The sequence below is a fragment of the Arachis hypogaea genome, chromosome 3 (genome assembly GCF_003086295.3).
Source record: "Arachis hypogaea cultivar Tifrunner chromosome 3, arahy.Tifrunner.gnm2.J5K5, whole genome shotgun sequence".
Lineage (NCBI taxonomy): Eukaryota > Viridiplantae > Streptophyta > Magnoliopsida > Fabales > Fabaceae > Arachis > Arachis hypogaea.
Window position 1 is genome coordinate 17,149,080 of NC_092038.1, and position 26,303 is coordinate 17,175,382.

At 32.8% G+C, this 26,303-nt stretch overlaps 2 protein-coding genes and 1 long non-coding RNA gene across 3 annotated transcripts; 2 read left to right on the top strand and 1 right to left on the bottom strand.

The window, feature by feature from the left end:
- The first annotated feature begins 5,882 nt into the window (after nt 1-5,882).
- LOC112773428 (uncharacterized) lies at nt 5,883-6,628 on the top strand. Its single transcript, XM_025818417.3, has 2 exons — nt 5,883-6,288; nt 6,373-6,628. The coding sequence occupies exons 1-2, from the start codon at nt 5,883-5,885 to the stop codon at nt 6,609-6,611; spliced, it is 645 nt and encodes a 214-aa protein (XP_025674202.1). The 3' UTR covers nt 6,612-6,628.
- Nucleotides 6,629-17,972: 11,344 nt separating this feature from the next.
- Nucleotides 17,973-24,558, bottom strand: LOC112789678 (calcium-binding protein CBP). The gene is made up of 5 exons (XM_025831679.2): nt 23,829-24,558; nt 19,807-19,853; nt 19,516-19,691; nt 19,382-19,400; nt 17,973-18,523 (listed from the first exon to the last, which is right to left on the bottom strand). Exons 1-5 carry the CDS (start codon nt 24,334-24,336, stop codon nt 18,419-18,421), a joined length of 855 nt encoding a protein of 284 aa, XP_025687464.1. The 5' UTR covers nt 24,337-24,558; the 3' UTR covers nt 17,973-18,418.
- LOC140183720 (uncharacterized) lies at nt 23,766-25,836 on the top strand. Its single transcript, XR_011879558.1, has 3 exons — nt 23,766-24,541; nt 24,621-24,825; nt 25,004-25,836. It is a non-coding gene; the product is annotated as an uncharacterized lncRNA (long non-coding RNA).
- The last annotated feature ends 467 nt before the right edge of the window (nt 25,837-26,303 follow it).

Consider the following 26,303-nt stretch of genomic DNA (forward strand, 5'->3'; position numbering starts at 1 on the left):
CATTTTTCAAAAAATTCTGATGTTGAGAAAAGAAAAAGAACAAACACATATTATTTTTCTAGTTAATTGATTTTTATTTTTCCTTTTTTTGAAAATAATTTGATAATTTAATTTTAATTTTAATTATTATTGAAAAAGGGTATACTTGTTATAAAAATAAAATGAATTATTTATTTATTTAACAAAATTAATTATAAAGATATATTTATTTTTTATAATTATTAATGTATTTATATATATATATAATAATTTAATATTTTTTAAAAAATAAATAAAAAACAAATGCTGGTAGAGATAAATATAATTCATATGACAAGTTTTTATGTGTCTACTTTTTTTTATATTGTATCAATATGTATAAATTAGTAATTGTACCAAACTAATCACCCTTGTGTATAGATATAGTTCTTTAAAATTCTAGAAGAGAGTATCAAGGCCACTATGGCACTACTTGATCCCTTGTATTTGTCCCTGGTTTCATCGTTGATTGAGATTTTCATTGAGTATGGTTTTTCTTTTATTTATGTTAGAATTTTTGTTTATCATTCTTTCTTTTATGTTTATAGCTACTTTTTATATTTTATTCTATTCAAGCACACTATAGTGAACTGTATGTAGGTGCGGACAACCTGCTAGTATATATATAATCAGAAATTTCTCTTTATATAAACAACAATATTTAATTATTTATACTTAATAATTTGTTATTTGTTGTTCTTTTTCATCATTTCTCTATTGATGAATATTTATACCACAGTTTTAAAAACTAGACCGGATCGGCCGGTCTAACCGTGAAGTGGTAGCCTATGTGGTTTGGATCAATAAAAAAATTGCCAGAATCAAAACCGTTCTCAAACTGCTGAACCAGCTGGAAATTGGTCAGTCGGACTGAATTAGAACCCAGCCAGTTTTTGAAAAACGACATCGTTTTTGCATTTTGTTAGAAAATGAAATGGCCATTCTCCTTAGCCTCAACCTCTTAAGCCATTCCTCTGTCTTTCTCCCCAAAACACAATCCTAGGTTACAAGTCCCCTACTGCCACAAGGAGTGAGCCTCATCGCCGCCGTTCATTGCTCTCAGGCACCACCATGTTTGTCCGGTCATCTGTGCTTCTTCCTCATTCAGCAATTGGTGCGTCTTCCTCGAGCTCGCCGTTTGTTGCTGCCTTGTTGGTCTTTGTCTGCTCAGCTGCTCTTTTGCCGCTATTCGTCGTGCTTAGCCACAACCATCTTGGTCTGGTCGTCGTGGTTGAAGAATCCAACCCCTCTCCTCATTCACAAAGCGTAACCTCTTTCTCAAGCTCGCCATCTGCCGTCTACCCTTCGTTTGTTGAGTCACACTTTTGCCTTCGTCTATCATTCTGCTTGTCTTCTGGTCTCCATCTCCATCGTGCTTCTGCTCCTCTGCTTATACTACTTAGAAGGATGGCAATGGCTTTAAATTTTTCTAAATGATGGTTCTTTGTTCTTACATGGTTCTTAGCTAGTTCTTTGTTCAGAAGTCAGAATATTGAGTTTTGGAATTCTACTAGTGCCTTTTAATTTGATGAGCTTCTGTTTATTATGATCGAATATTTGAAAATAGGTGTTTAGAATTGAATTATGGCCTGGAATTTTGGGTAGAGAGTTATGGAATTTGAAAATAGGTGTTTGAAATTGAAGTATGATTTTTTTTTGCAGCTCACTATGGTTATTATTCCACATTCCTTTTTTTTAGTTAAAAATCTCTTAAGCTATTATCTCTGTTCAGTACTCTACTGTGCTGCTATTTTCTGGGTTATGATTATCTTGTATAGTAATGTGTTGCTGGAGAGTGATGTGTTGCTTTGTGTTTTATGATTAATTGTGCTTAGATTGTGAGTTTGTGACTACATTTCTAGAGTAATATGTTGTTAGAGAATTAGAGCCAATTGCTTGATTAATTAATCACATGAAACACTAATTCAAATATTTTTTTTTTCACTTGAAGCCTTGAAGATGTGAATGTCATAAACATTGTCATTTTATTCTATTGTAATATTTGTGAACATTGCAGATTTAAGCTACTAAGCAGCAACTTGCTTTCTAATTTTGTTGTAATTCAATTGATTTGTTAGGTTAGAGATTTTAATTTCTGAATTCTAATATATGAATATTATTTCCATATGATCATGTTTTAGGAATCAATATTATTTAAAATAATTCTTAATTCCATACTCATATATGAGATTCAGAGTTCAAATTAATCCTTATAAAATGGTTTTTTTGGTTAAACCACAATTGAATCGGTTAAACTAATAAATCAGTGACTAGAACGGTTCAATGACCAGTTCGATTTTCAAAATCTTGGTTTATACACCATTTAGGACACATATATAAAGTATTTTTTATATCTGAATTTAGTATATGCATTATTAGTTTCTTTTTGTTTCTTTCTTTTTGTTAGTTTGTTAATAAAAATGATTTGAGAATCAAATTTTGTGAAATGACAAACCAAATAGTATATCAATAGATTTTTAGACTTAAATAAGATTTCCATTGCTATAAAATATATATATATATATATATATATATATTGTATTTACAATTTGTTGTTTTTGATCTAATATACTTAAAAAATATTTATTTTAGTCATTGTCGTTAACTTACTCTATTAAATATCTACACCACAAATAAATCACATAGTTATAGGCTAAAGTTAATATTGTGATATTTAATGTTAATAGTCATATATTATTTAAAAATTTAGTTAAATTGTAATTTATATATTATTTAATTAAATTAAAAACAAACAGTTTAACCAGTAATCGATGGTTGAACTATTAATACGCTTATCCATGGTTATAAACATAACTCAAGTTTAACTTAGTTTATTTAACTCTCCTTTTTTTTCTTAATTCTTACTTCTAAGGATCCAACAAAAAGAAGAATATATAAAATTCACTATTTCTAAGAAAAATAAAGAGAATTCAGCATAGTTTAAAAAGATTTATCCATTCTTTATTGGTGTCTAACATAAACACAAAGGTACTTTTCTCTTCCCCTCTTCATTTCTTATCCTTTCTTATCCATGGTTATTTTTCAATTTTTTCATTGTAGTTTCTATCTAAAATTCTGCATATTTGTCGTTGTCACAAGACATAGAAAATTGTGTTTTTTTTTGTTTGATTTGTGGGATGCTCATTAAATTATAACGATGAGATGTAAGTTTTAAAGGGCTTGTGCATTTCAATTTAAAATTATAGAAGTAAAAAATAAAATAAATTGATTGGTATAAAAAGGGAAATGTTGTTGTTATTGTGCTATAGCAGATAAAACAAAATCATAGTTATTTTGAAGGATTAATATACAAAATTAAAAAGTCTTCTTATTCTTCTTAAGATTTTTTTATATCTGTACATGAAACAAATGAGAGGTGATTTATTAGTTTCTTTTTTCCTTTGATTTTATTCCTTGTTTCATTTAGGTCATCATTAACTATAGGCTTCAGATATAAATATAAACTCAGGTTATAGATCTTCGTATATGTTTACGTGCATATACGTTATGTATGCTTTTATCTTGAGTTATAAAGATATATTATGTACTTATATATTGTGATGTTATTATTACATATACCTACCTACTTAATGTGCTATATTCTTATATGTATCCTATGTTCTTTGAATAGTTACTATGTTTGAAAGATGTAAAATTTGGCATTAATTGTATTATCATAATATAGAAAGTGTAAAATTCATCTTTGATTATCATCACTAGACTTTAAGTGAATAATTTCATATTACCATTTCAAATTCAAAAACACCTAGACTCTTATTTTGAATGTGGTGGATATTGAATAGAATAACTTACAGTTTCTATTCAAATTTGATAGAATCATTTACATTTCATGTAAACCACCCTTAGCAATATAGTTTGGATTTTAGAATGCATCTTTTCTAACAAACGAAAATGTTATGAAAATGTAAAGTTGAATAACCTATCAGTGTTAGTGAAGTACATTGTTAATATATCCTAATTACAACTTAGGATCAAGATGAAAATTGTAGAGTCATTTATTTGCTGTATCCACAAATTGATAAGTTTTGGTAGGAACCAAGTAAAGAGAGGGTAGTTAAAAATCTTTTCTAGGCGAGTGGGAGGAGTGAATATGGTGAAAGAAAAATAAGAATAATTGAGAGTTTTCAAGTGTGGTTCAGTGATACTTTTTCTTTTGCTATCTTTTAACACTTGATCCAGCCAAGTGATGAAAGTAAAGCAAGAGTGCTACCATAGTGGAATTTTACAAACAAAATTAGAAAAGAACATGACAATTAAATACATCACAATAGAGTTACCGGTAAGAAAAATCTTTATAGTTCTTTAGGTAAATCCTTAGATTCACAATGTTTTCTCATGATGATTCCATTTTGTTGTTGGAAGAAACATTACAAAGTCACCATCAAGTAAATATTATTATCATCATGACTCATCAAAAATTAACAAGTAAAAATTCTACTAGGTTCATGTATTACCAGGTTACACAAATATAAAGACTCAATAAGTTTCACAACATGCACTACCAATTTGGTCTTCACCAAAGTTACTATCCACCATTTTGATATTATTTTATTAATTAACAATCCATTGCTTAGTAATTAAACATACCAAAAGAAGGAAGATATTTTAAGGTTGTAAATATTTTCAAACTTATTTTGGATTAAGAATATTATGATAACTCATTCTTACCCTGGATACGACTTATGCAATTTAGACATGCAATTTAGAAGCATGATGTATACTCCGTATATCATATTTGTTATAAAAAATATTTTCTAGTTGTTAAGAAAATTTGAACCATGTACTTTATAGTGTGTTCCATATGAATGAAAAATACTTTGTATGAGTGTTAGAAATTCTTCTCCATTTTATGAGTGTTGTTAGTGAGTTTGAGTAAAAAAATATGATAGTATCATTCGTGTGAGTGATTCTAGGGCCAATTAGTTGTGAGTATTAAACTTATATATTTACTTACAAGTAGTAATGTTACCTAAGGTATTGGCCTTCATCTTAACACATATTTTTCAAATATGTAATTGTTTTTGAAGCTTCAATTAGTATCCATTAGTTGTGGTGAAATTGGTCTGGAGCTTACATTCAAATGAATTGAAATATAACCCATATTGTCTATTATAAAGGCACATATCAAGGATTAACTTCAAGAACATAAAAATATCTTTTCCCACTTAGTGGGGTCAAGATATGTATTAAATAATCCTTTTGTATCCTATCATGATCCATGACTATAACTAGGCCAATAAAATTAAATTCCTTTTCAATTGTTTTAGTCACGATTAAAGTTCTCTTTGGAAAATTTTTTGACTACCATGCATTTATTTCAGTTCTTTTAGTAAGGCTTTAAAGTCTTTTTAGCACACAATGAAACAACTAAGACAAGATTAGGCTTCCTTATTTATAATAGGTGCTATCAAATCTATTATTTTTAATTCTAAATATCCTGATGTGCAATTCATCTTTATCTTTGTAGCATTGAGCTCATTCTCTTGTTGGATTTTTAATGCATAACATCCACCAATGCCTACGAATTCGGAGGTCCTATATGTATATTAAAGTTTTCTCTCAAATGATGCTTTTCTATCAATATGAAGGCTAAAAACACTCTTTCCTTTTGAAGATTAAAATATTCTTTCGGGTAGCAAGTGTTCATGTGCACCATGTGAGTTAGCCCTCAATTTTTAGTATTTAATGCATCATACCTTGAGATATGTAATGATGCCTTTTCTAGTTATCCATATAAATTATATATTGGATATGATGTAATATTTGGTTAAATATTTTATGATTTTTTTTGTTAACAAATCTTTATTTTGTTTCAGTGATGAGCAATAATTTGACATTGGAAGATGCATGGATTTTACGGTGCTGATAGTTTTGTGGAGCTAGGTGAATGTTGGGTAGAAATGATTAAATACGTGGCTAATGAACCATCCATTGGACTTTTTTTTATCCAACAACATACTCAAACAGCTGTGCCCAATATTATTAAACTTCAAAACAATGTTATTGTGAAGTCTCGTGAAACAAGTTTACACACACAAGATTTAGAAGATTCGATCGTAATGGTTAGATCGATGAAGGAGTGTGGATTTTCTATAGTTGATGAGATGATTGGAGACATTAAAAAATCTCTAATAACTATGGGAACAAAACAACCAAAAAAGGGGTTGATTCGTCCTGCAACAAATATTGATAGAACTAGTTCTGCGGGTAATTCTGCTATTTATGCTCTTGAAAGCAGTGAAAAAAGGGGTAACTAGTTTTCTAATATTTTAAATTTTTCAAAACGAAAGCCATATCTCTACCCTAATATACCATTTTTAATTACTAATGCAGGCATTACATCTTCGCAGGGTATGAAAACTGAAGAGTTCAACTTGTCAAACTTGATTAAAGATGAACCTCAATTTCAATCTCAACCTCAACACAATGATGTTAGGGATCTTGAGAAGTTATTAGTCTCAGAAAAGTATGATGACTTCAAAGCTAATATAGAAGCTAAACTTGAGGAGTGGCTAAAAGGAACTAACAGCCATTATGACAATTGTCAAACAGTTGACGATAAAAAGCTTTAGTTTGGTTACACTTTGTTTAAAAAGCTTCAAATTTCAGTGTATTTTGTGACATTATTTGAGAATGCATTATATTGACAGAAAGAAAGAACAACATTGTAGCAAAACAAGCACATATAACTCAAAAAATGTATACATATATTAGAGGCTAATATTTTATCATAAAGCAGGTTGAATCAAAATACTTTTAAACCAATTTTAACCAATTAAAATTCTTTCTATTGTCATAAAAATAAAATTTTTCATATTAAATTTGATTAAAAATGTTCTAAGGCATTATTGTATGATAGAAGTTCATCATTAATGGCAAACTCTTTAAGTATTAAAATCCATAATTTTCATCGGTTGAAAGATTTAGAGAGTAATTCTAAAAGCTTTTACCGGTTAAAAGTTGTTGTCTTCTAGTTGGTGGCAATAGTGGTAGAAAGATTGCTGTTGTTGGTAGTTGTGGAGGTAGTAGAAGATGTGATAATGAGGAGAAATAAAAAATGGAGTTGGAGGTGGTGTGTGACTCATGATAAAATATAGGGTTAACTTTGAAAAAAAATAAAAGAATTAAAAATTGAAAAATATTTTAGGAACAATTTTAGTTTTAGGATAATGGATAATGTAACATTTTTGTTCCAAATGGTTGAGATAAGGGTGTTTAAGGCTCGGTCTGAATGGTCCGAAGTCCGATCTGAATTCAATACATATTTTGCCAGATTTGGATTTGTTATTTTTATCTCTGTTAGTTTAGAGCGAAATTAGTGATGTCATATTATACTTTTATACTTCAATTAATATATTTATATCATATGGTATTGTTTTTGGTTTAAAATAATGTGGTATAAATATGATATAATATTCGTTAAATTTAATTTCTAAAAATAAAGTTTAATATTTTAGTATATATAATTTACAAATATATATATACTAATTTTACGTTGGGTCAATCCGATTTATTTTGGATCACTTTTGGTTTGGGTCAAAATAAATCTGATGATCTTTTAGACCTAGATCTGGGTCTAATTAAACCTGGTCCAACCCAACCCATGAACACACCTAGTTTGAGATAACATCAACGTATTTTTTTACAAAGGAAACTATTTTTATTCATAGAAAAGTCAAATGATACTTACAGAATACAAAGAAAATCTTAGTTCTACATTCAGAAAAAGATAAATATCCTCTATGTTGAACTATAAACTGACAACAGACATATAATTCAATTATAAAGAATCTTAAAAAGTAAAAATAGAAAAAAGGTCAAGTCTATTTTATTTCTAAATTTACACAGATGTGCTGCAACATAACAAGATATTTTTTCTTCTTTATATAGATATGATCATCTTCTTCATCTATAACTCTTTCTATGAACAAACAATTATTTTTGCAGTATCTTTTTTTTAGATATGGAGAGATCTGCACTATCATACCAACTTCAAGTATGAAAGAAAAAAATCACCACAAAAGAGAAGAAAATACCACAAGAGATTATTTAATCTAGAACCTCGGATACTAAACTAGGCTAAAATGGTAAAATAAAAATAGAAGAAAAGGATAAAGGAGAGCAAGAGAGGAGTGAGAAAGAAGGGAATGGAAGAAACATGGTTAGAAAAAGAGGAGGTTGAAGGCATAATAGGAGAGAGAGAGAGAGAGAGAGAGAGAGAGAGAGAGAGAGAGAGAGAGAGAGAGAGATGTTCTTGGAAAGGTATTGGTGGGTTTTGCTAAGTATTTAGCAATTTGGTCTAAATGCACTTCAATGTTCTTGAAAGTGATTTCTTGTTCCTCTCTAAATTTTCTAGACCATTGGGTGAAATCATCATCCTTAATTCTTTGAATGTGATCCTCAATTCTTTGATTGTAATCCTCACTTCTTTAACAATATTGTTCAAATGCTAGCTCAAGAGATAAAGGTTGAGCATGATTTTGTGGATATGTGGGTGTTGTGGTGAAGTTGTTTTGAGGAGTATGGAAGGAATTTTGTGAGTTGTGAAATGAATTTTGTGAATTTTGAAATGAATTTTGTGTGTAGTGAAATGAATTTTGTGGTTGAAGAACTTTGATATGAAAAACTTGGAGGTGAGGTTGGACAATTTTGCATAAATGCATCTAGAGATGATGTCTCTTGATGAATGGGATAGAAAACATTGGATTCTCGTGGGTTTGGACCTTCCCAACCACAATTTGGATAGTTGTTCTATTCATAGGAGTATGAATCATTTTATGATCTTGGAAAGTATCCCATTGGGTTTGATTGTTCAAACTCTATCATTCCCTGATCTTGATATCCCCAACCATAATTAGTATAGTAACTTGAATCATTTTGTGGTGGTGGAAAATATCTCATATGGTATGATTGATCAAAAGATGATGTATACTCCATTCTTCTTTGAAAATGCTCTTGTATCAAACAACACAATCACCAAGAGAAATTGAAATTCCTTATGTCACAAATAAGGAACTCTTAGTGAGGCAATAACACAAACACTTAACTTGCAATAAGAAAAGAGAAATAAAAAAAGCAAAGTAAATGACAAAAATGAAAAAAAATGCCTAATCTAGATAATTAATCAACCGGTAGTATGTTAATCACAATTAATCCCCGTCAACGGCGCCAAAAACTTAATACAGAAAAATTAATCCGCATAACTACTGGCAAATACACCGGGTCGTATCAAGTAATAAAACTCATTTAGAGCGAGGTCGATCCCACGAGGATTAAAGGATTAAGCAATCAATAGTTAATTGATTATTCTAATTAGACTATCATATTTGAATGATGAGTAAACAGGAAATGTAAATGACATGAAATTAAAATGAAAGCAATAAAGTTCAAGAAGGTAAATGACAAGAATGTAAAGTGTTGGGAAGTAAAGAGCAAGAAAAGTAAAGAACGGAAAAGTAAAGTGCAAGAAAGTAAATAACTATAAAGTAAATATAAAAACTAAGGATAAAATGAACATTAGGATCAAGAGATATTGCATTCTCCGGATCAATTGCTTCATCTCATCTTCAATCATGCAACGCATTGATCTCGTGGCAATCATGAGTGATTGAATCCCAATCCCTTGGTAATTCAATCTCTCTACTCTTGATTAATTGCCAATTTCTTAATTTAATTGCTCATGAGAAGAGATGAAGAATGGTCCCTGATTATCCCCCACACTCTCCTAAATCTAAGTATTGAGAAGATTAAATGTCACAATATCCAACCCAAACCTAAATCTATTCAAGTGTGAGAAAGATCTTCAAGCATGACTCTATGATCCCTTTTCCTAAGGCTCATATAGAATCCATATGAAATTAATCTCTTTTCCAAGATAATTGAGTTCTTGAATGAAGAACGAAAATCTTTCTAGTAAATCAAAGAGAGATGAAGAGAAGAAGAAGAATAAAAATAAACTAATCCATTAAAAAATAATAAAGCTCTCTTTCCCAATGAAAAGAGTTAGTGATTCATAACTAAAATATTTACAAGTAAGAAAGTGTAAGAGGAGAGAAATGTAGGTGAGAAGAGAGGGTCTGAAGACCCCTCCTAGTGAAATTCCCAACCAAGAGTCCCCTTCTATGATGAACTAAAGCCTATTTATAAGCTAGCCTAGATTACAAATTCAAATAAAATTCAAAGCAAATTACAATCAAATGAAAATTAACTATTGTAGATGATTCTTATGGCCTTGATTGGTTGACAGTTGTGGGCTTGCTTGCTTGAAGTTTAATTGGACTTGGAGTGGAATTAAGTGAACCAAAATGATGTTCCAGGGGTCAATTGGGCGTTATTGGCACCAACGCTATTAGTTTCCAGCGTTGCCAATGCCTATTTTATTTTTGCCAAAAAGTGTTCTTGTGCGTACGCACACTGGGTCGTGCATACGCACAGATGCAAAAATATTCAAAATCAAGTGTCGCAGGCGTTGTTGCAAAAAACGCCTTTTATCATTGGTGTTGGCAACGCCAATGGCTTGTTCCAGGGGCTGCTTCAGCGGTGTAGGACGTTGTCAACGCCATTCCAAAGGTAGCAACGCCTTTGCAATGTCCCAAGGTTGATGTTGTTGGAGCCAAGGGTGGCGTTGCCAACTCCATTTCAAAGTTAGCAACGCCTTTGTATTTTTGGTTCTTTGATGAGCGGATAATTTATACGCTTTTTGGCATTGTTTTTAGCTAGTTTTTAGTAAGTTTGAGCTACTTTTAGGGATGTTTTCATTAGTTTTTATGTTAAATTCACATTTCTGGACTTTACTAGGAGTTTGTGTGTTTTTCTGTGATTTCAGGTAAATTCTGGCTGAAATTGAGGGACTTGAGCAAAACTCTGAAAAAGGCTGACAAAAGGACTGCTGATGCTGTTGGAATCTGACCTCCCTGCACTCAAAATGGATTTTCTGGAGCTACAGAATTCCAATTGGCGCGCTCTCAACGGCGTTGGAAAGTAGACATCCAGGGCTTTTCAGCAATATATTATAGTCCATACTTTATTCGGAAATTGATGACGTAACTTGGCGTTGAACGCCAAGTACATGCTGCTGTCTGGAGTTAAACGCCAGAAAAACGTCATGATCCGGAGTTGAACGCCCAAAACACGTCATAACTTGGAGTTCAACTCCAAGAAAAGCCTCAGCTCGTGGATAGATCAAGCTCAGCCCAATCATACACCAAGTGGGCCCCGGAAGTGAATTTATACATCAATTACTTACTCATGTAAACCCTAGTAGCTAGTCTAGTATAAATAGGATAAGTTACTATTGTATTAGACATCTTTTGACAGTTTAATCTCTTGACTGTTTAGCCTTTGATTATTCGGTCTCTTGATCACTCAAGGGGGCTGGCCATTCGGCCATGCCTGAACCTTTTACTTATGTATTTTCAACAGTGGAGTTTCTGCACACCATAGATTAAGGGTGTGGAGCTCTGCTGTACCTCAAGTTTCAATACAATCACTATTACTTTTTATTCAATTCTCTTTTATTCTTATTCCAAGATATACGTTACACTTAACTTGATGAATGTGATGATTCGTGACACTCATCATCATTCTCACCTATGAACGCACGTGACTGACAACCACTTCCGTTCTACCTTAGGCCGGGCGCATATCTCTTAGATTCCCCAACAGAATCTTCGTGGTATAAGCTAGATAGATGGCGGCATTCATGAGGATCCGGAAAGTCTAACCTTATCTGTGGTATTCCGAGTAGGATCCTGGGAATCCGGAAAGTCTAACCTTGTCTGTGGTATTCCGAGTAGGATTCCGGTATTGAATGACTGTGACGAGCTTCAAACTCCTGAAGGCTGGGCGTTAGTGACAAACGTAAAAGAATCAATGGATTCTATTCCAACCTGATTGAGAACCGACAGATGATTAGCCGTGCTGTGACAGAGCATAGGAACATTTTCACTGAGAGGACGGGATGTAGCCATCAACCATGGGTGATGCCTCCAGACGATTAGCCGTGCAATGACAGCGCATAGGATCATTTTCCCGAGAGGATTGAAAGTAGCCACCGATGATGGTGATGCCCTACATACAGCTTGTCATGGAAAGGAGTAAGAAGGATTGAAGGAAGAGTGAGTAGTGAAGTAGAGTTTCAAGAGGAGCACAGCATCTCCATACACCTATCTGAAATTCTCACTATTGATTTACATAAGTATTTCTATCCCTTTTTATTTTCCAATTATTATTAATTTTCGAAAACCCATAAACCAATTTAATCTGCCTAACTGAGATTTACAAGGTGACCATAGCTTGCTTCATACCAACAATCTCTGTGGGATCGACCCTTACTCACGTAAGGTTTATTACTTGGACGACCCAGTACACTTGCTGGTTAGTTGAACGGAGTTGTGAATTCAACTGGTGCCATAATAATGATTTCATACAAGTACAAAAGAATATGGATCACAATTTCGTCCACCATTCTTCATTCTTGCTATGGCGTTGTTAACTCCATTTCAAAGGTAGCAACGCCTTTGTATTTTTGCTCTTCAATCTTGGCTTTTTCTGGAGGTGGCATGGTGTTGTCAACGCCATTTTAAAGTTAGCAACGCCCAAGTGCTTTGTTGAGTGTTTGTGGGGCTTAAAGATGCCTATCGTTTGTGCTCCAATTTCATGCTCACTATAGACTATTATACATCGTTGGAAAGCTCTAAATATCAGATTTCTAATAAAACTAGAAGCAAATCATTTGGATCTCTGTATCTCAAGTTATGCTCCTTTGAAAAAGACAAGGTCATGCTGTCAGGGGTCGCAGGCGTTGTTGAGGGCAACGCCTTTGTATCTTGGTGTTGCCAACGCCAGCTTATGAAGCTCAAAATTAATGCCCACCCCATACTATTATATATTGTTAGATAGCTCTAGATGTCTACTTTCTAATGCTTTTAAAAGCACGCCATTTGAAGCTCTAAAGCTCAAGTTATACTCTATGGAAGTTGAAGAGGTCAGCTGGCCTTACTACAGGTTGATACTATGTTTATCTTTGTATTTTCGGGGTGAATGTTATCCCTTAGATTTAGTATCCACCATGTAGTGCCATATATGATTGGAAAGCTCTAGATTCCTACTTTTCAATGCCACTGAAATCACCTCATTTGGAGCTTTGTAGCTCAAGTTATCATTGATGGAGTATGAAGGGGTCAAAGTTGCAAATCCTTTTGTATTCTTCGTTGTAGTTGGCGTTTGCCAATGCAACGCCTTCGTATCTTGGCGCTGCCAACGCCACCTTCATTCATGCTCATGGTCATGGGCCACGCTTTTAAAGCGTGACCTAAGGTTCCAAAGCGTATCCAAGCTTCAAAGCGTGTCTAAAAGCTTCTCTTTTCTTCTTTTGAGCTTGTTTTGTTCTTTTTGCTTCTTTTTCTACCATTTTCTACAAAATTAATCAGTTCAAAGAGATTAAAGCAATATATGACTTAAGCACAAAAACATTCCATAATTAAGCTTTATGTATTAATCTTTTATATGAAAAAAGCATAGACAAACACAACATGATACGCATGCATCAATACACCATGGATCCCACTCTATCCCACGTATCATATGTACATATGTAATATGTGTAATGCTTAATTGACGTGACTTATTTCGTTTACAATGTAAATGCAATATACTCAAACTCAAATTGTTTATACTGTAAATAAAATAAATAAAAATATGGAAATCAATAAAAAAAAAGCTACAAATTACCTATTTCAGTTAATAAAATAATATTTTATTTTATTTATTTAAAAAAATTCGTTGTTTGAGACATTAATTTTTCTATGCATAAAGTGCTGACTTTAGTGGCCCTGTTGAATAGTATGTTAATTAAGATATCAACTTAAAAAATTGTAGTCAATTGGATATCGTTGCAAGGAAGTGCTATGCTAAGGTTTTTGCTATAGTATGAACACAAAAGTTCTATAAACCAATTATGAAGTAATAAATATGCATTGCATTAACTTTAGTGTTTTTTGCATAATCCAAATAATTTTGTGTGTCATTTTATGTGCTAACAAAATCTAACGTCAACTAAGACATATCTTATATATATCAATACATGAATTCTTTCCCTCTTTCAATATAATTAGCAAATAATTCATCAGTGCATACATCGCATGTAGGATATATAAGACCATTAGAAAGAAAATTTAAAGCAATAATACGTATAATGATTTAAAGTTGTCCAGAACGACATAATTAGAAAGAAAACATAAATTTATAAGGTTAAGATTATGAGATATGGTACTTGACATGTGTAGCTCTATGTGATTTCTTTCTTGCGTGGCCAATACTCCCCCAGATTAGCTTGCCTCCATGAGGAGACATAGCACTCTCCTTCTAAGACGGACTTCTGGAAAGTGTTGATGTGTTTCTCATGGGAATACACTATAGAAAGACCATGTCCAAATTAAGGGCAAAACACTAAAATAAGCCAAGGGAAAGAAATTTTTACGCAAATCCGTCAAACCAAAATTTATTTCATGAATCAACCAATGCATGTTTATATGTAGTTCGAATCAACTAGATTCGAACTCAATCTATACATAATTCGAATCATATTGCTTCGAATTATACACAAAACTCACACACACACTAATTCGAATCAACTTGATTCGAATTACACGCTGATTTATTAAAAAAATTAATAATTTATTAAAAATTTATTAAAAAATAATAATTTAAAATTAAAAAAATATATATTTTATTTCATGTATTAAACAAAATCTAACAAAATATTTAATTACGAGACTTTTTTTAAATATTAATGAGCTATCAATTCAAATTCCATAAAATACTCTTTTGTCCATTTTTAATAGCTCATGAATATTTTTTAATAAATTTTTTTAAATTATATGGTGAGATATTACATGATTCGAATTACGCATGAAAAGTTCAATCACTCTGATTCGAATTATATGGTGAGCAATTCGAATTCTATACAATACTCTTCTGTCCATTCTTGATAGTTCATGAATACTTTTTAATAAATTATTTTAATTATACCACAAAAAAATATTTTATTCTATGCAAAATAATTTAAAAATGGCTTAAAAGATGTTAGGAGTACTATAAAAATTTGTAATGACTTAGGACATTAATAATTTAGAAATTAAAGAAAATATATTTTTATCATGTATTTACCTAAATCACTAGAATATTACAAACTTTTATAGTACTCGTAACATTTTTAAGCCATTTTTTTAAATTATTTTGTATAAAATAAAATATATTTTTTAATTATTTTGGATGGAATAAAATATTTTCTTTAATTTTTAAATTATTATTGACTATCTAGAGTATTTTATTTAAAATTTGTGTACATGCATGTATTTACCTAAATCATTAGAACATTACAAATTTTTATAGTATTCCTAATATTTTTTAAGTCATTTTTTAAATTATTTTGCATTATTTTTTTGTGGTTTATATAATTAAAATAAATTTATTAAAAAATATTCATGAGCTATCAAGAATGGGCAGAAGAGTATTGTATAGAATTCGAATTGCTCACCGTATAATTCGAATCAGAGTGATTGAACTTCCCATGCGTAATTCGAATCATGTAATGTCTCACCATATAATTTAAAAAAATTTATTAAAAAAATATTCATGAGCTATTAAAAATGGACAAAAGAGTATTTTATGAAATTTGAATTGATAACTCATTAATATTTAAAAAAAGTCTCGTAATTAAATATTTTGTTAGATTTTTTTTAATGCATGAAATAAAATATATATTTTTTAATTTTAAATTATTATTTTTTAATAAATTTTTTAATAAATTATTAATTTTTTTAATAAATCAGGGTGTAATTCGAATCAAGTTGATTCGAATTAGTGTATGTGAGTTTTGTGTATAATTCGAAGCAATATGATTCGAATTATGTATAGATTGAGTTCGAATCTAATTGATTCGAACTACATATAAACATGCATTGGTTGATTCATGAACTAATTTTGGTTTGGCGGATTTACGTAAAAATTTCTTCCCCTTGGCTTATTTTAGTGTTTTGCCCCCAAATTAACTACTGAGAGGCGGATTCAAGGGGAGTCTAAGGTGGCTATGGTCCTCCATTTTTTTTAAAAAAATTAATATTATTAGTTTATTATTATTATATAATTAATATATATATATATATTATTAATTAAATATATTTTTGTATATTACACACTAAAAAAATTTACATATTAGTAATTTAATATATATAAATTATAATATATATTATAATATATTAGTAACAATTAACAAATAAATTTAAAAAATAATAAAAGAGTATAAATATATAAACAATTGAAAAGTTATTGAAAAATATAGGTTTGGATTAATGTAAAAAGTAACAATTATAAAAAAAATTCTTATTTTGATTTTTTCTATGACAACAGTAACAACTGAACAAATTTTTTAAATAATAAAAATTATTAAAATTATACTTTAAAACAAGATGAAAGATAAACTTTTAGCATAATATTATATGATTGTATATGTTGAAAAAGAGAATGCTTTAAAATTTTAGATGATAAATTGATAATTTTAATTATATGAAATATTTCAGACCAAATTGAAAAATACTAAAATTCTAAAATATGCAATTGAATGTTAATTTTTATATAATATAATTATTAATTTTTTATCTCAATATATACTATAAATTATATTTTGTTGATTTTTTATTATGTTATATTTTAATTTATTTTATATTTAATTTGGTCCCTCTCTTATAAAATTTTTGGATTCGTCACTGTAGCTACTAGGTGTTGTTGGATTTAACAGAATGGCTAAGACGTGAATTCATGGTTAGCATCATACACATTCATTATATGTATTGTTTTATTTATTTGAGTGTACATAATTTTTTGAGATTACTTACTTGATTATGTGTTAATTGTGGTATTTCAAGTAGTTTTATATACTATTTATCTTTTTCCTTTACCCTGTTAGGAACAGTTAGGTTCTCACCTATGGCTAGTAACATATATTTCATATCACAACGGATTTCATTGGCAGATAAAGTCACTCCTTTAAATTTCTGTTATTCTTTGGTTATTTAACCTAGGCTTTTCTCTCTATTTGGAGGTAGTCCTTGTAAAAGATTTGACTTAAGGAGACATGATCTTATTCTTATTATAGGTGGCTTTTTCATGAAACAAGACTCGGGAATTATTTTTTATATTTATATAAAATTTAATTTTAATGTACTGACATATAAAATATTTTATACAACTATCCAATAATATCCAATTCGATATAAATATTTTTATTAATATGACAATATGTTATTTTACACTTATAGTATATCAACAATTAAATTCATGTATATATATGTTTTATAAATTTTATATCATTTGAATTTGTAATTATCATTGAAAATCCTTCCTCTTATTTCACTCGTGCCATTTTTTTCAATGATCACACGTGAAATTTTATGAGAACCGAAATCTTTATAAACTCCTATTTATGTAAATACTAATATTAGATGTGACTATGTGAGCAACAAACTAAAAAATGCAGTGACACCTTGGTAGTTAGGGTTACACCATCTAGTTCGTCAAAATTGATTTTATGTAAAATTGACGCTACCATAATTTATATTAGAAATTTTATTTCAAAACTGAGATATTATTGTTATTTTAAAATGATAAATATAAGGGATAGAAATTCCATGTTAGAATTATTAACAAATTAAAAAGATAAATTAATTTTTTATTAAATAATAAAATTATATTAGTATTTTGTAGTTCTGAAATTACAAACATGTTTTAATAAAATTTCTTTTGTGCTTCTAAGAGCTCTCAAACTTTTAAAAACTGGACTGAAAGTACCTCGACCTTTTGAATTAGTAAACACTACATTTACTACCTCAGTTGGGTCAAGATGTCCAATATCTCCATTACCAATTAACAATCAGTTATATAGTTAACAATTTTATAATCATTTATACTCACAAATTAGGTTGCTTAATCAGCTACAATACTGACACCAATGTGACCTATTGCAGCATGCCAGACACACCAACGACACGCAACATTCCCGACACAATTGGAACCAGCCTCCCCCACGAACATAAACTTCATCTTAGAACTGCCCCAGAAATGTACAAATAATACAGCTCCTTATAACATCATCTGTTCATTCGTATCCCATACCCATAATACTAAGCACTGAATTTTATTAGCAGTACCAGGGGGAAGAATCAGCTAGTTCCAAATATGGCACTCAAGATTTGCATACTTACATTACAACCCGATTGAAGCATATTCAAATACCGGCAAAGTAGAGTAAAATGTGAACATGGATACTATCAAACCAACCGCATGAAAAGGGCATCGTACGAATTCAACAGAGCTTTAGTTCCTAAGCGATTATGAAGGGTAGGACGGTCAACATAAACGACTCATAGGTGAAATTTGCGGTGCCACTTAAGTTAGTATCCTTCTCCTTGAATTTGTCAGTTAGCCCCTGCATTACACAATTACAAGTTACATTATTTTATTTTATTTTATTTTACTTCATTTTATTCATAAGCAAATATAAATCCATCACCATGGTCCCAAATAGAAAAGATGGAATATGTGCTTTAAATCATCTTATAGGTCGAGTGTTCAACTGACAAGAAGCAACATACTAAAGAACAAAAAAAATCATCTTATAGGTTAAGTGTTTGGATTTTAGCATGGAAGTTTGGATTATATACGAGTTTTTAAAAGATACAGAAAACAAATTTCACATTGATATGGGAATTTAAAGGAATTATATATAAAATATAAGCTTCTAATCCAACTATTAGCTTTTCAAAAATCGCACAATCAAAAAGTTATTCAATGATGTAGCATTCACTTAAAATTACACTAGCGTTGTGTTATATAATTTAAGTGAATATTGCACCTTTGAATAACTATTTAAATGTGGATGAAGTCTATAACCAATGTCATACACTTATGTTACTATTATAGTTGTTTGCATCCGGTTCCATAAAATATAAGCTTCTAATCCAACTATTAGCTTTTCAAAAATCGCACAATCAAGAAGTTATTCAATGATGTAGCATTCACTTAAAATTACACTAGCGTTGTGTTATATAATTTAAGTGAATATTGCACCTTTGAATAACTATTTAAATGTGGATGAAGTCTATAACCAATGTCATACACTTATGTTACTATTATAGTTGTTTGCATCCGGTTCCTGAAATCCCCAAAATATAAACAGTGAAATTTTATTACAAGATGGTTTTGTTAGTCTGTAAACCAGTAAAAGACCAGACCAGTAAGAATTAACTTTACTTCCAGAAACTGATAAAATCATTTAGTATCTTACCTTAACAGTAAGGCAACACCTGCATTAGCAAACAAGGAATGAGAATCAGCTCTACAACTAAATAGAATATGGCATACACAATGCTAGTATAAGGAGGTCCCCCCCCCCCAAAAAAACAAAACACAAAACCATACTCAATGAAATTGTCATATTCAATAGCCCTGGCTCTTCCATCAGTTTTGTCATACTTGGAGATAAGCAATTCCAACAACATAGGAGAGAGAGAATAACCCAAGCTCAGTAAAGCCTCTCGCAACTCATTCGAGTCAATTCTTCCGCTCCTGTCCCTATCAAATCTCTCAAAAGTCGCCTGTATCAATAATTGCAAATCAAGAAAAACATTTGTTCCAAAAGACACTATAATTTTGTCATGTTGAGAATTTAGATCAACATAAAAAATAAGCTTAAGAGAAAAAAGGAAATACCCTCCAGCTCTGAAGACTCTGAAAGAGAGATGTGAATTCCTTGGGGCCTACATCAAAGTCCACAATTGAAACAGTGAAGTAACAGCATACTCCACTAGATAAGTGTAAATCAAGTCAAAATTGATCTGTGTTCCAATTTTTCAAATTTACATTGCATATGTTAATAGTGGTGATGGTTTTGTACTTTACCTGCTACATTTTTGCTTTAAACATAAACCCTTTAATCTCTCTTACTTGAAAATCAATTTACTCTGGAACAACTATATAATTTTCTGACTCACTCATCTCTCAATTAATTAAGATCTATTCCTCTCTATTTTTAAAGAACAGATTTTAACACTTCTTCAGAGACAGAGACTGCAGAGTAGCAGAGGCAGTATAGTACGTAGTTGCTAAAAGTGGCTAGTTAAGGACTGTAAGTGCAAGTGTGTCGTGGCACAGGGAGCTGATAAAGTTAGTTACCTAGTTTATACAGTAATAAACTTCGCTATTTCATAATTGCTACCACTGCTACTATATAAGATGAGTTACTTGTATTCTGTCGTATATGTAAGCAATCAAAAGTTATCCGGATTTTCTCTTGACTCTTCTCTGTTTCATTACTTCTTTTCAGATTTTGATGCTATTAGAGCTCTTTTGACAGCTCTGCTGCGAATCTACTAATCGTGCCACCTAAAGTTCAGAACCAAGTGAATCAGTTTCAGTTGCAGGATCCTTCTCAGCATCCTTAGTACCTTCGTCCAAATGAAAATCCTAATCCAGCTTTTATTAAACTCATACCGTACCTGGATGTGCTGATTAAGCAAGCTTTGATCTTGAAGAATAACTTCAATTTGTAACAGATTCATCACCAATACGTGATGAAATTGGTTTCAGAATGCCTATACATGTCATGTGTCACATAAACGGGGTACAAGGACCTATGGGAGTGTTGCAACAACACAGGACATAGCTGGCTTATGCACTTGATATTACAACAGTAGTATAGGAGCCTGTGGCAAACTCTCAATTTATCCTCCCAAGGTCGGTTTTCTCATTTCAAGGTATCAATTGTTTAGCTATGTCAACTATTCTGGGCTGTTACCTAGTCAAAAGTCGCGCATTTAGAGTCTCGCATCTGAAACCAAACTTGCTTGTTATCTTAATGTGAAATTTGCTTACATTTTTCTTTCATTGTTCAATGGTTATGGTGAAAAGAAAAATTAAATTTGTTCCTTACAATGATTTTTCCCTTTTTTTTTTTTTTGCATAAAGCATTGAATACGTAGCAAGGCTGTGTTCTTGGTTGTAGCTAGGCTTTAATTTGCAAGCTTTGGGGGTGGACCAATGGGTTGGGTGAGCGTGTCTAACAAAATGTTGCTTAATTAATAACCAAGGATAATCCTAAACAATGTATATAGTTGAGGTTTACCTAAGCTGTTTAATTTGGAACGCAGCAAGTATCTTGACTTTGAAATAATAAATTATATTCAAATAAAATATTCCAACAAATATCATATAATTAAAAACTTGTGCAACATTGTTAAAAACTTGTGCAACACTTTTAACAACCAAAGCGAGTCAATACTCAAAATAGCCCCTGAAATTTGACCCCTCATTCAATTTAGCCCTCCAATTTCCAATTGACCCAAATTGTACCCTTAAGGCGTGACTCAAGCTAGCCCCTCCATCTATTTCCGTCACCGGAAAAATGACATGGCACGTTTAGTTGACACCCGAGACCTAAAATATAACAAAACATATAACAAAACGACGCCGTTCATTGAGCAAACTCTCAAATGGCCCTTCTTCCTCCTCCTCCTCAATTTGGCGCTCTCTCACCTCGATTCACGGTCACCGCGCCTCTCGCCTCCGTCGTCGCGCCTCTCTCCTCCGTCTCGCCTTCTTCTCACTCTCTTACACAGTCCCTCATAACGGCGCTGCGGTTCTCCTCTTCTATGTTATTTTCCATTTTATTTATCTTTTTATTTATCAAAACCTCATAACCATTTGAATCCGCCTGACTGAGATTTACAAGACGACCATAGCTTGCTTCAAGCCGTCAATCTCCGTGGGATCGACCCTTACTCACGTAAGGTATTACTTTGACGACCCAGTGCACTTGCTGGTTAGTTGTGCGGAGTTGTGAAAAGTGTGATCACAATTTCGTGCACCACACTTCCTCCCATATTGAAGGCAACCCATCTTAGCACAAGAACCAATGAGGGGCACAAAGGTGTAGCTGTTGGGAAGAAACCACTGTGCAAAGAATGAAAGAAAAAAGCAAGAGCTCGATAAGGAACGTCGCTGTTAGAATAAGCACGGATCACTATGTTAGCGCAAAAGGTGTCTAAGGTGTTGTTGAAGTGACGGAAGATCAAAAGGGTCTAAGCAATGTCGCATAGGTGTAAGGCGCAGCTTAGAAGGGTGCGTGCAATGTGGGAGTCGCGGAGGAGGGCAGCGGTGGTGAGGAGTGCTTGGATTTAGAGGAGATGGCAGGTGGTGTGGCACGCGGTCTGGAGGATCGCATTGAAAAAGCGTTGAAGGGGGGAGAGAGTGGTTGTGGTTGTCTTGGTGGCAAAAGATGAGGAAATGGAGAACGATGAAGATGAATAAGAAGATGAAGAAAGAGTGATGGTTGGATGGGGAAAACGGTGTTTCAAAGAATAAGTTAAAGTTGTCTGGTCATTTATTTAGAGGTGGCATGGATAGTTTGACTTTTTGACCGTTCAATCGTCATTGACAACATGTCTCTATTCTGCTCAACATAAACGTGCCACTCATTTTTCAGGTGATGACAAAAATAGACGGAAGAACTAGCTTGAGTCACACTTTAAAATTTCAGAATACAGTTGAAGTCAATTAAAAATTAAATGGCTAAATTGGGTAATTTTGAATATTAACTCCAGGAAGTCTGATCTTGCACCATAATAAGATATTCCATGTCTAGTTTCCTAAGAAATCTTTAGCTACCGGAAACTAAGTAGAAGCAACAAACCCAGCAGCTCCTGTGGTATAAGCGTCCACAAGATCTCTCCAAAAGTCAACTCCAACATGCAAATCGACACCTATGCCTACGCGTAAACACTCCCTAAACTCCTCCTTACACCAGTTCTATTATTTTAATATATTTTATATCTTATATAGTATCACGTTATCTTTGTCATTATCATTATCAATATCATACTATAAATATAAACAAAATAAAAATAAATCTAATTACTAACGTCATTTTTCCATAGAATATATTTATATTTCCATTTAGTAATTTATTTAAAGCAGAACCACTGCAGGTTTGCAATGGCACGTCACTAAGGGTATTATGGTCATAATAATTCCCCACAAGTTCCAGCGTGGAGCAGTGACCGTGTCATTAGAATCGAATAAAAGACCAGAGATACGTGTAACCCATCACCACAATGACAATGAGCACACGCGTTCTTCTCTTCGAAAGTAGGCCAACTAAAACCGCAACCAAAAAAATTAAAAAAGATGGCGGTGGGGGGCAATAATCCAGTAAAAAAATGCACAAAGGAGCAGGTGAAGGGAAAAAATTGTATAGGTAACTTAACAAAAAATTACAATGTTGATCAAATTTATTAAAATGCGTGTATGTTAAATAACCATGAAAATAAAACGAAACTAACAATAGAAAATAGCAAAAAGGAGCAATGATAAAATGGAAAAATTTGCATGTATACTCATACATTTTAACTGTTAATTTTAATTATAAAAAATATATAATTAAAATTAACAATTAAAAATGACTGACACATCGGTTTATCAATATATTTGAAAACTTTTCTGATAAAATGGCAGTACTGCCATACCACTTGCCAAGGTGAAATTAGCACCGGCCACCGGTAAACGCACATCCACCGCCACGCTTTAAAGAGAAAACGTTAAAAAAAAAAAAAAAAAAAAAAACTAAACCCTACCTCCCAAATTAGGAATCTCAGCCAAATTGCAAGCAACCGTTCAAAACACAAAATCAGAGATAATAATTAATAGCAGTAACATAAAAGGAAGGTTCCAGAAGGTACCGATTTTCTTGATGTTGGTGTTGGTGAACATATTCATGAGGAGGTGTACGGTCCTCAAGCTGAAGCTCTGATTATAGGAAGACAGAGCCTTCTGCAACTCCCTATCGTCGATCTGCCCGCTTCGGTCAACATCCACCATCTCGAAACACGCCACGATGCTCGGGTCCGTCCCGGGAGGGAACGTTGACGGCACCAGCATGGCGAACGGGCTACCGTAACCGCCCGATGCCGGGTATGCTGTCGCGACGCCGCCATGGCCGTAAGACTGGCCTCCCGGCGGGGCGCTGTGGCCGTAAGGCTGGCCTCCCGGCGGGGCACTGTGGCCGTAGGGCTGGCTGCCAGGCGGGGTACTGTGAGCGTGAGGCTGGCCTCCCGGCGGAGCACTGTGACCGTGAGGCTGGCCGCCTGGCGGAGCACTGTGGCCTTGAGGCTGGCCACCCGGAGGGGCACCATAGCCGTAAGGCTGGCCGCCTGTTGGAGCACCGTAGCCGTAGCCGTAACCTGACATGTTTGGGATTAAAAGGAGCAAGAAAGAAGCGAAACGAGTTGGGGTAGAAACAGAAATTGATAGAGATATATGATTGTGACACGGATTCGAGCGTTTTTCGCTTTTATAGTGTGAACCGCAGTTGTACTTGCAGTATCGGGAGCGTTCAATGGGCAAAAAGGGGAAATGATAATTCTATTATCAATTTTTAGTAATGACACCTTAGGTATGATTTTTTTTTTAATTATATATTTAGATAAGGTGTCATTATTAAATAATATTAACACTCTTTCAAACTTACTCAGCCTCCAGACCATAGGCATTCTCCCGGTCTCTCACACTCACAGGAAAACTACCGGCTACCGCCACTGCACGGTTGTTGTTTGGGATGATAAAACTCTTCAAAACGCCACTGCACGGTTGTTGTTTGGGATGATAAAACTCTTCAAAACGCGGGATCTCTACAGGAACTATCTCAAATAGGATCTGACTATGGAAAATTTTTTTGAGGTAGGTGCCGGAATTCGAGCGGAGATTTTCGCTAATTCTCGAAATTCGTAAATTTACTGAATTATCCTTAATAATTTACATACACATAGAAATCCAAAATTTCTAATTCTCATTTGCATAACCCTTCTTTAATTTAGAGATTTTAATGCTGTCCATATTCCATCCAACTTCTCTGCAGTCACTCTCTCGCCAATGTCCCTTCCGAATTGTCACACCTCACGGTGCCATCATCCTCAATGCATCGTGCTCTCTATTTGCGGCGTCCATTTCCGTAACTATGTTGTCGTGTCCATTTTTCTCTCTTGCCGTGTCTCCCACCTCATCCATTGCTCTGTCTTCTGACTCGCCGTTGCATTATTTTAAAAGAAGTCATCATCTTGTCGTTTAGACTTTTTTTTTATAAAATCTTGCTATTTTTATATAGGATGGATACTTGTAACTCTATTCATATGGAAATTAATAATTAGTTAGAACTATTAGATAAATGGAGAATGGGGTCCCTGCGGAGAATGGGGCCTTGCGGGGAATGGGGATGGTGAGCAATAATCCCCTACGGCGGAGAACAAGAACAGGGACAGGGAGCAAATTTGGGAGCGGGGATGGGGAGCAAGGAGGCATCCCCCGCCTCCGCCCTGCCTCGTTGACATCTCTAGTTGCTGCCACGATTGTCGGTTCCTCTGCCTTATCTCGCCGGCTTATGTGCGTCGTCGCCCTCCATATGTGGCTCGCCTACACTGCATGTCTACATCATTGCTTGTGCATCTCTCGTCATCGTTGCGTCGTCATCCAGCGTGGCTCGCTATCGTTGTTGCCTTTCTTTCGCTAGTTTCTGCTTCACCATGTTTGGATAGCTTGGTTTCTCTTTTCTCTAGTTGCGTTTTGTAAACAAAGCATCAGGTTTAGGTACTATTTATTTATTTTTTTAGTTATTCAATTATTGGTTTATAATTTAATTAACTCAGTAAATGATTAATGACGTTGATTATGAATCTATTTATTTTTTGTTGTTGATTCTTGGCAGTGTAATATATTGGTTTAATGGTGAATTGATATTTTTTCTGATTATTGGTTTTTGTGGTTATTTTTGTTGCGCTATATCGTTGGGTCTGTGAATTTATAATTTTATATTTTTGGATAGGGAATAGGTTTTGCGAATTTAGGATAGTTATTGTTATTATATTATTGTTGTTTCATATTGTTTTAGTGTGGCTTCATCAAATATACCATCAGTAACACCATCCTCACAAGAATAAGGATCAACTCCTGATACAACAATTGAAACTCAAAAAAGTAACAATAGAGCAAAAAATGATCCTACATGAGCCCATTGTAAACAAGTTATGAAATCTAAAAAAACCACTCTCTTATGTATATATTGCGACAAACTTATTAGGAGGTAAAGAAATTCATCGGTTTAAGCTTCATTTGGCTGAAAAAGGATGAGATATTGAGTCATGTCGAAAGGTGTCAGCACTAGT

Bases quoted from the DNA above. Each gene is read 5' to 3' on its own strand.
- LOC112773428 (XM_025818417.3), top strand. From the start codon at position 5,883: ATGCATGGATTTTACGGTGCTGATAGTTTTGTGGAGCTAGGTGAATGT. The intron at 6,289-6,372 runs GTAACTAGTTTT...TTACTAATGCAG, and splicing joins TGAAAGCAGTGAAAAAAGGG to GCATTACATCTTCGCAGGGT.
- LOC112789678 (XM_025831679.2), bottom strand. From the start codon at position 24,336: ATGTCAGGTTACGGCTACGGCTACGGTGCTCCAACAGGCGGCCAGCCT. The intron at 19,854-23,828 runs GTACCTTCTGGA...ACTTTGATGTAG, and splicing joins CACCAACATCAAGAAAATCG to GCCCCAAGGAATTCACATCT. The intron at 19,692-19,806 runs GTATTTCCTTTT...TTATTGATACAG, and splicing joins AGAGTCTTCAGAGCTGGAGG to GCGACTTTTGAGAGATTTGA.